The sequence below is a fragment of the Drosophila kikkawai genome, chromosome 3R (assembly GCF_030179895.1).
Source record: "Drosophila kikkawai strain 14028-0561.14 chromosome 3R, DkikHiC1v2, whole genome shotgun sequence".
NCBI lineage: Eukaryota > Metazoa > Arthropoda > Insecta > Diptera > Drosophilidae > Drosophila > Drosophila kikkawai.
In genome coordinates, this window is record NC_091731.1 from 34,615,745 (window position 1) to 34,625,858 (window position 10,114).

The following is a 10,114-nucleotide window of genomic DNA, read 5'->3' on the forward strand; positions in this document are numbered from 1 at the left end:
ATTTTAATTGAAAAATATTTATGGACATTAAAAATTTGTACGTGTTTCTGGCAGAGAATTATTCCGCATGCTGTGTGCATCGTCTTCACAAATGTCCGGCCATGTTCATAAAATTATTAATATTTAATGTGCGAAAATGCAGGTTTATTTATAACAAAAATATGCTGTATTGATATATGTTTTTGTGTAGCTGTTTTCACAGTCTGTGTGCAAATTGAAATGCAGCCATGTAAGCCCAATAATTGGGGCCAACCACACAGATTTTGTTGTTGTGGTAAATGGGATTTTTCGGCAATTGCTTTGCTCAGTAATGTACTTTCAGGGCTTTCTATGGTTACAGTGGGTAAAATATATCGTAAAAAAGAAGTTAAAATGTTGTATTACATTTGTAAAATATACAAAATTATCTGGGATACATTTCTGATATTTTCTGTAACAAAACCCCTTAAGGATTCTGGAGCCTAAACATATACAACACCTTCTTTTTTGCCTGTCTTTAATAATACTACAAAATATTAATATCTTGCTTGTTTAACATATTCTGAATTTTCATAAAGAAAAGCTTACATTTTTGTAGCATTTTTTCCCACTTAAATAACACCCACGACGACAGTGTGACCCACATCAAAGCTGGCAGCACATTATGGCAGCATCAACGCCTGCACTGGTGTCGGCATTAGCCTTAGACTGAGCACTCTCCCTTCCTTGGACCCACCCCAGCACCGCAGGTCAACCAACTCTAGCCACACAACAGAATCTGGAATGGCTTCCAGTCTCGCTCCTAACAAAGTGCAGCGCTTCACTTTTTTTGACAGACATTGCTCCCCAAATTTAATGTCAGCATTGCTGCCGTTGCCGCTGCCTTTGCCTTTGCTCAGGGGAAATTGTTGGCTCACACAAAAAAAAAGAAAGTAGCTAAAACAAAAAGGGAAAAACCAGGACAAAAAGTAGGAGGAAAAGTAGGAGGACACACAAAAAAAACCAAATCGCGTATACGCCACATGGCCACACAGTGAAGACAGGGGGACAGGGGCGAGGGTTTGGGGTCTGGGATCTCCAACTGTCTCTGACTGTCCCCAGTTGTACATGCAGCACTTTCTGCTCTAATAAATGAAATCAGGGAGCGTAACATTATGTGATGGATATATTGTTACGAGTGCTCTACTCCAGCATTTACTTCAATCCCCCGCCCACCCATGAAATTCCCTGCCGGGCGCGCCTTTAATAGTTGATATTGTTTCGGTTGCATTTCCCATTTTCCTCCATTTTTTGTCGCGTAATTTTCCGCATGTTGCCTTCGAGCAGGGAACAAAAAAAAAAAGAATTAAGGCAAAATGCAAATGGACAGTTGAATAATTGCTAAAGCTGATGAGTGACAAGAGATACATGCGCAATAACCAAGAAAAGCAAAACTTTACCCACTGGTTGGTCGATGAAGTGCTGATGGGTTCCTGCACGTGAACATTAAGCCCTCAGAAAAACAATATTAAAAATGTATAAACCATAAAGAAAGGGCTTACAGGTTGGCATGGGTTTTTTATTTCATTTTATTTGTTTAGTAAAAGACATGTGGCTTATTACACTGACAATCAAAATAGTTACTAATCAATACTAGTTATGAGAATTCTGTATAATTTTCTCTTAAACAGGTCCCCCCTCTTGTATAATTTCTCTATGTACATTTTAATATTACCTTCTTATGTAAATTTTATTGTTTTTCCCTACTTACATCCAAGATTCATTTGACTAGCCTTGCACTATATATTCTAGAATAAATTTTCGAGCCCGTCCCACGCCCAGTAAATGCCACCTACGAGGCACGCCATAAATATCGTGTGCATTTTTCAATTTTTCAATTTCCTCTGCGTGCCGGGAACGGGAGGCAAACGGAAAATTATTTATGGCATGCAAAATTGTTGGCCATAATAATGCATATCACATAGTTGGCCAATAAAATTACAATTGCCAGCCTTGGCAGGAAAACCGTAATTTAGTTTGGCATTGCAATTCAATTAAGACGTTAATTGGCTCCGAGAAGTCGAAAAGGCAGGCCCTGGAATTGGCCAGAAACACAACAGCTCCGGGGGAAATAGGCGATTTCCTAGCCTGGCCTGGCCAAAATCAGGAATCAGGAACCGAGCCGAGGCCAAATCAAGCGGCAAAACTTTGCCAACTAGTTGTGTGTGTGTGTGTGGTTTATTTAGCATAGAATTTCCCTGTGCAGTGTGTGGGAAGAGCAGGATTGCCTGGGAGATCGGGGAAAATGGGGATGCAGCTGGAGTCGCAGTAGCCCACTCATGTGCATGCCTAATGAAGCCATCAATTTCGTGTGGAACTGATGAACAGCCATCTCCTCAGACGTCTCTCATTCGTGGCGAAATCGTCGTCGAGCAGGCGGCAAACTTTTCCGTCCAAGGATATGGTGAGGGCCACGGGGATGACGACGGCTGGTCATGTACGGACACAGAAATCAATTAAGTTAATTTCCGCACGTTGCGTGAACAAGGGATTAAGCCTGGCGAGGGAGTCAATAAAACTTCATCGACATCCACAACAACAGGATGTGCATAAAGGGCGCAAACTTTCGTTAAGATTCGAGGCCGGGAATGGGGATAAGGATAAGTAGAAGTACAGGGACAAGGACAAGGACAAGGACGACAAGACAACTGGCATCAAAGTCGAAAAGTTTAATTGGCTCGGCGACACTTTACGAAAGCACGCACGGAATCAATTGAGAGATGTCAAGGCAATCAATTCTGAAAGGAATTTACAAGTTGAAGAAATCTTAAATAAGTTTTAAAATAAATCAACATCTTCTTAAATTTCTTTTTCCAGATTGGCCTCTTGCGTGGTGGCAAAATGCTGGCCGAGGAATCTCCAGATTACTTGAGGCAGCAGTACAATGCCGAGTCACTGGAGGATGTTTTCCTGAAGCTTTCCGTTATGCAGAATATGGGTAAACGCCGTCGTTCGTCGATTGCCCAGGAAATCGTTGAGCAGGTGACCGTGCCGGCGATCTCGAATCCTGCTCTGGACATGTCAGATGAGCAGCATGCTGCGGAGATATCCGGCGAGTTTGGCGACAACATCTCAATGTCCTCGGCAGCCCGGGATCCGATTACCACCACCACTCCGGCTGCTCCTCCACTGCCGCCGGCTCAGGAGACACCCACTTCGTTTTGGTACAATCTTCATGTGATGCAGTCGCATCACCTACACGCCCTAATCTGGAAGAACTTCCTGTGGATGATGAGAAATGTGGGGTGAGTAATTGCGCTAAAGAGATCACTATGTTATCATTTCAACTACTTCAATTACCTAAAGTAAGCCCCATCATGGCTTGGGCTACGCAATAATTAACCAGCTTTTACTCATCCATTTGTACGAATTTTCTGGGGGGGATTTTTCCACAGGGTTATGCTGTTCATTGTCGGCCTGCCGGTGGTACAGATACTACTCTTCTGCTACGCCATCGGCCATGATCCCACCGGACTCAAATTGGCCGTGGCAAATCACGAGATGTCCAGTGAAATGATTATGGAACAATTCTGCCCGGTGCACACCGGATGCAATCAGACGATGCTGAGCTGCCGTTATCTCGATATGCTGGTCAAGAACAAGAGCATGGTTGTGGTGAGTGCAATGCAAATTACCTACTCGACTTCACTATCTCCCCATCCCCATCCCTTCCATACAATTCCATTCCCAATAGCAGAGGCAGATGCAACTCCCATTGACCAGACCCCGGGGGTGCAATATCAGCTGTCATTGGCTTTTCGGTTAAATTGTGCAGTGCGAACTTTACAATAACCACTCATGTTGCGTATATTCAGTGCCCCGATCCCAATACACCGGCCCCTCTGGCCACTCCTGTAATTTATTTCAATTTGTGTGGACAGTCGAGTGGATCCCCGGTAGGGTCCAAGTAGAGGCTACTCGGGGAGCCAAGGGGCCTTCAATCTACTGCACACATCATTTCGCCCTGCCGCACTCCTAAATCACCCCCACCATTGACTTGGCTTTGTCTTGGCCAAGTCTACAGGACAGCTCTATCAACTTGGGGATTTTCTAGCCAAATGTGGGTAGTTGTAGCGGGTAACAAGCAAGAAATAAAGCTTCGGGAAGCGGATGTTTCAAGGGAATAAAAATATACAACTATTTTAAATTTACAATTCCAGGGTGAAGATATTTCTTTAAAAATATTTTTAAAATTTCTTAACCATCCTTTTTGTATAAATCCAAGCTGGCATCTCTGTCCCAGCTCGATTCCCTAGAATATGCGGAGGATGTGGCCGTTGCCATTGCCATTTCCTCTGCTGCCATTACTGCCGTTGCCATTGCCGTTGCCGTTGCCCTTGGTGTTGGCGAACACAAATTACAGCTGCTTATCTTTGGCACAGCAACAACAGGCCGACGACTGTCGGCCAGTCGGTCGAGATCATCAATAAATTTACTGCCCTGCCATGGGCTGCGATGCGATGGCCAAAATAGTGGGGCCAAAACGGCAAGGGGCCAAGGCAAGCCGCTTGTGGCAATTTATTGCAAATTACGCTTCAAAAACAAAGTCGCCTTTGTTGCCTAATTTGAGTTTCGTTTCGGTTCGAGGGCTCGACCGAGTCCTGGCTTACGATTTCATGCATTTTACATTAGAAACTGTAATACCGTAGTAACAGTAAAGCAGGACAAAGTCCGGGAGTATTTTTACGATTAGTTTGGCCGGAAACTTCATGAAAAATTTAAAAAAATTTTAACAGGTTGGCTGTAAATTTCCCTAAACCTTCTCTCAGGTTGAGAGCTCAGTCATTTCTGGGAATCCGCTTCGCCAATCAATTGTGTGTTCCGCGAAAGGACAATAAAACAAAATCAGCATTGAGATCTCAATGTCCAATAAAATTATCTCGCCACCGGACCGTGACCTCCTAAACTTTTTCTAAATTTTCAAATAACAATATAATAAAGACCGCCGCAATAATAAGGGGCCATCCGCCGCCGCATGCCTCAACTGGCAATTTGTGAGGAAAACTTTTTACCTTTGGAAATTGAAAAGCTGCCCGCCAGAGCAACCAACTCCCCAACCGCACGCCATCAGACTAAATTTGTATAACTTCGGAGGGAAATGCGAAAGGAATGCCGAAAAAATAATACGCGGCGTGTATCTTTGGGCCGCATCAAAGACCCGTTTCAGCGAAAGGCGGAGCGAGGAAAGACCAAGTTAATTTTGGTCAATGAACAGCATATCAACGTGCCATCAGCACTTGGCCAGAACCCCCAGCCACCCAGGAGTCCGCTCCTCACCTCAAACCGAACCGACTTAAAAGCCTCGGGGCGACCCTCGAGGGTGGGTCAGGGAAATTTGAATTTTGCCCGTGTATTGATGCCAAAGCGTTTTGTGCTTTTCAATAGCAGTTTTTCCTACCCTTAGGATTTTTGGGTATGATGTACTTTTCGGGGAAAATCTCTGACTAAATGAACTAAGTTTACCTTAAAACCTCATCATTAACCTTTTTATTACAAGGATTCAGAAAGGCTCTGAGAAAACTTAATAAATATTATTACTTATCTTTTAAATCTATTATTTTTTTCAAAATAAGTATCTTTTATTCGTTAGCTTAATAGAGGTTTTTATTCTAACTTTTGTGGACAGCCAGAAATATTTTTTCAGGCTATGCAAAAGCCAACCCGAAAAGGAAAAACACATAATTTTCGATTCAAGCTTTGTCCCCCCAATTGTTTTGGGGTTTTTTGCCTTGTGGTTATGTGTTGTCCTTGTACTTTTTCGAGCAGATCAAACGCATTTCAGCTACCCTTGTCTTAACGACGCCAAAATTGGCCCAACCCACAAATTTCCTAAGGACTGCTTCCTGAATTGTTGCAGTAATAATTTTACCAAAAACTTCCCCCTCAGCTGCAAGCCCGAAAAAAGGGCTCTTAATTTATGGGAAAATTGAAAAACATATTGTGGTCAGCCGATGTTGTTGGTTGTTGTCGTTGCTTCTAATTAAAAGTTCATTAAGCATGAAAATGTGGCTCATTAGTGAAAAGGGGGGCAAAGATTTTATGCTCAGTAGAATATTTAAGGAGAGTAAATAAAAAATTATACAATCTGATAATAAAATATAGTAGTAGATAAACATTTGAAAAATGGAAAGAAAACTATAGAAAAGAAACAATGTTAAATAATGTTTAAAAAGAAAAAGGTATACATGAAATGTTAAGTTATATCAAAAATAAAATAACCCCTTTTTTAATGAAGATATTTAAATATTCCAATCCCTTTAAAATTCCCGTTTGACTGCGCTCCTGATAGCACTTGATTAGCGACAAGCTCCTTCTTCAAGTAAGTGCTCGAGTTTTGATGTTTTTTTTTCTGGTCTCAGCAGCAAAGAGGGATTTTATGAGGCAAGTAAAGGCAAAGTCGAAACAAAAATTGCCAAGGTAGCTAGGGAAAGTTTTTCTACCAGCTCCTTTCAAGCTCATTTGCGTCGAGCTTCTGACCAAGTTGACTTCATTTGCGCATAGTTTGTGGCTCAAGTTTGTCATAAACAATGTTGAAGTTGGGGTTAAATAGTAGCAAAAAGTTAAGCAAGTCTTGCAGTTTGATTGTCCGTTGCCATGGCTTTGATGAAGGGCCATTTCGCCTTATAATTTATTCCAGGTCTCTAGTGTAAAATCTCAACCGAATCTAAGCTTAAGGTTACTAAATAGCAGTATTTTCTCTTGAGAAGACAGTGGCTGGAAATATAATATATTATAAATTTTAAAAGAATAAAATCCTGTTGATCTTTTGATATGTATTGACTATACAAAGTAATATGTAAAATGAATTATAATTTTCTATATTCACTATACTTCCCCAATCGTTTTTCTCTCTGCACACACTCGCACACGAATCTCGCACATCCCTTTTCTGAGCCATAAGATCTAATGAGGCCAATTAAACCACATTCTGTAGTGTCTGCCCTGAAATCGGCAGCAGCCGAAAGTGTGTGTGGCATTAAGGCGGCAATTGCGTAAATTTCACGCCTGTCTGGAGACGTCTGTGCTTATCCCCTTTCGGCTTAAATAACTGCATATCGAAGCCGCAAAATGGCCCGAACTTAGCCCAAATACAAATGCCAATACACGCAGCCTGAGCTTTGTGGCCAGGACATGCCCTCGGTTGTGATTGTTGTGGTGGCGGCGGCGGCATAAGTGACTGCCAAAAGTTTAGGCAAAGTTTGGGCCGCCCTCCCTCTCAGGCAACACAAGAAGTGGGTGAGCACTTGCAGGAACTAGCTCTAGATCCAGGGATGATAGTGTAGGCTTTCACTTCATTATTTATTTCGCAGCCAAATGAAATTGTTAAAGATAACGCAAACATATTGTTGACAACGAAAACACGGCCCGCAAAAAAGTAGGCAACGCAACGCAATGTAAGGCAACGCCTCTCCTTTGTTGTTGATTTGTTTGCCTCGCTGAATTTATCGCTTGGCGCAAAGTACGCACATTAATTACGGGGAGTTACTTTTATTGTTGCTACTCGTACAACAGAGGCAGAACAACGCCCCACATGCAGCAAACAATGCGACAGGAAATGAAGCGGGGACGCACAAAGAGACAGCTCACAAAGCTGCCAAGAAAGGAAGTGCCCACGGGCAGGCACGCAGGACCCATTCCGCCATTTCCCATTCCCTCGAACCTGAAAGCCGGCGTCCTGAATCGCGACATGCGTGGCTCAATAATTCAGCGGCTCCGATTTTAATTGCACGGCAAAAACAACAACAACAACGACCGGGGATGGCGAAAACAATGCCCCAGACACTTGGTATCTCTGTCTGGCAGGTGCAATGACTTTTTAAGCTAATTGAACGAGCATTTGATTGACTGTAAGCATTCACCACCATCGCCTCATCCTCCTAAAAACAGATAAAAATGTATATGTCTTTCAATTGAAATAGAAGGAATCGAAGAGGGAATTAAAGTCTCTGGTTTAAAAGAAAATTAATTAAATTTATTTAAGATTATATAAGTTTTCCTTGTATTAATTTTATTATTTCACCAGAATTATGTCACCGATGACGAATCAGCCTACGAGGAGGTTAGAAAAGGCAAAGCCTGGGCAGCCATAGTGATCCAACCCAACTACACCGCCTCCCTAATGGAACGCGTAGAAGAGGGTCGTTATGCAGAGGATGGCACCATTGAGTCCTCCGATCTGTCAGTGCGCATGGATTGGTCCAGTAAGTACAAATTAATCTAGATCTTAATTTTAAATATTATATATAATTACATTCCCCTTTTTAGATCAACAAATCTCGCAGCTCATGTATCGTGATCTTCAGTATACCTTCTTCAACTTTGTGGGCGACATGCTGGGCGACTGTGACCTGAACCCGAAGCTTGGACGTGTTCCCGTCGAATGGGAGCAGCCCGTCTATGGCTATCGCAATCCCAACTTTACGGACTTTGCCGCCCCCGGTGTGATCCTCACCATTATCTTCTTCTTATCCGTGGCCATAACTTCAGGAGCTATGTTGATCGAGCGCAACGAAGGCATGCTGGAGCGGTGTCTGGTGGCGGGGATAACGGGTCCAGAGATCCTACTCTCCCAGGTGGTCACCCAGTTCACCGTGATGCTGAGCCAGACAATCTTCGTGCTTATCGTTAGCTTCTACTTCTTTGAGCTGACCCTCGTGGGCGACATATGGCTGGTGGTGGCCCTCTGCATCCTCAATGGCCTGTGTGGTATGAGCTTTGGTTTCGTCATCTCCTGCGCTGTGGACACTGAGCGCACGGCCACATATGTGGCCATGGGTTCCTTCCTGCCCATCGTAATGCTGTGCGGTATTATTTGGCCAATCGAGGGCATGTTCCCGCTGCTGCAGTTCGCCACAGCCTTCCTGCCACTGACCAAGCCCACGGAATCAATGCGATCGATCCTGCAACGCGGCTGGGGCATCGATAATCCCACCGTTTATAATGGCTTCATCTCTATATCTTCGTGGGTTCTGGTGTTCCTCATTCTCACCATCTTGCTGCTGAAGTTCAAGAAGGGTTAAGCACATGGAGGAAGGAAAAAGGGGATAATGGGTTTGAGAATTATTCTTATAAAAGTGAAGATTATTTTTTCAATAAGAAGGGGTATTCACTAGCAGTTGTAAAGACACTTAATATGTTTTATCTTAGAAGCCTCAAAGGAATTGATTAAAATAATATCCTTTGAATTAGTCACGGATTATGTGATAATTCTGTTATCATGATTTTGTTGTTTTATGACTTTAATCACAATTAAAATTTTAAAGTATCTAAATTTATAAATAAAACCTGAAACTTTTAGGCTTAGTAAAGAACAATGCATTCGAGAAATTTAAATTTAATTTCTAAAAACAAAATGGAATTGAGTTTTTGACTTAGAAAACAAACAACAGCATCTTCGAATATTATATCCAACCTTATAACATTTTTCTGTGCACATTTCTTATGATTTTACTAGGTTTTAAGGGTAGGCTAACACTATCTTAACTAGCGACTAGTAACTATCCATAGGTTCCGGATCACCACTACTTCTAAGTATGGAAAATGTTGTGCCTTGTAAAATAAGCATTCCCCCACTGTCAATATAAGTTTCATGCCCATTTCGCCCACAAACAACCAGAACGCATCAAAGCATTATATATTTATGTTGTAAGCCTTTGAACAAATTGCAAAAAGTTTGAATAAATTGATAGAAAAACTTTACCGAGATTTACCTTGGAAATTATTGCAGAAAGCTTTGCGTTCGGTAATTGTGATTTATTCACCTAGGAGGCTGCTCTCAGTCAGTGATTGCTCTGATTGCACTCGGTGAGCAAACTGGCTGGCAAAATTCGGGGCAGGACGACCCAATTCGACCCAAAAGGCAACAACTTTGCCTGCATTGTCGAAGTTAGTGCCAAGTGGTCCTGTGGTCCTTTCAATCAGTCAATGCTTTTGCCAATATTTATTTACCAAGTATCTGCAATCAAAGACCTCAGAAAGAAAGGACTCTAAGCCCGGCCCACACCCAGAGCATTATTTTGAGGGTCCCCGAGGGGGGAGGGAATGTGAAAGTGTCAGGGCGCCTCGTTTTCGACACATTTCACATTTTGTGGCAAAA

General features: G+C 42.5%; 1 protein-coding gene across 2 annotated transcripts in view; it reads left to right on the forward strand.

Moving 5' to 3' along the window:
• Nucleotides 1–9,723, forward strand: part of osy (ABC transporter oskyddad) — a 55,581-nt gene extending 45,858 nt beyond the window's left edge. For both annotated transcript variants that reach the window (XM_017163211.3, XM_070286588.1), the window contains exons 6-9: nucleotides 2,836–3,263; nucleotides 3,414–3,633; nucleotides 8,042–8,219; nucleotides 8,284–9,723. In XM_017163211.3, coding sequence (XP_017018700.1) covers nucleotides 2,836–3,263; nucleotides 3,414–3,633; nucleotides 8,042–8,219; nucleotides 8,284–9,038 — 1,581 coding nt within the window. In that variant the 3' untranslated portion in view covers nucleotides 9,039–9,723. The remainder of the gene's footprint in view (nucleotides 1–2,835; nucleotides 3,264–3,413; nucleotides 3,634–8,041; nucleotides 8,220–8,283) is intronic.
• Nucleotides 9,724–10,114: the final 391 nt, after the last annotated feature.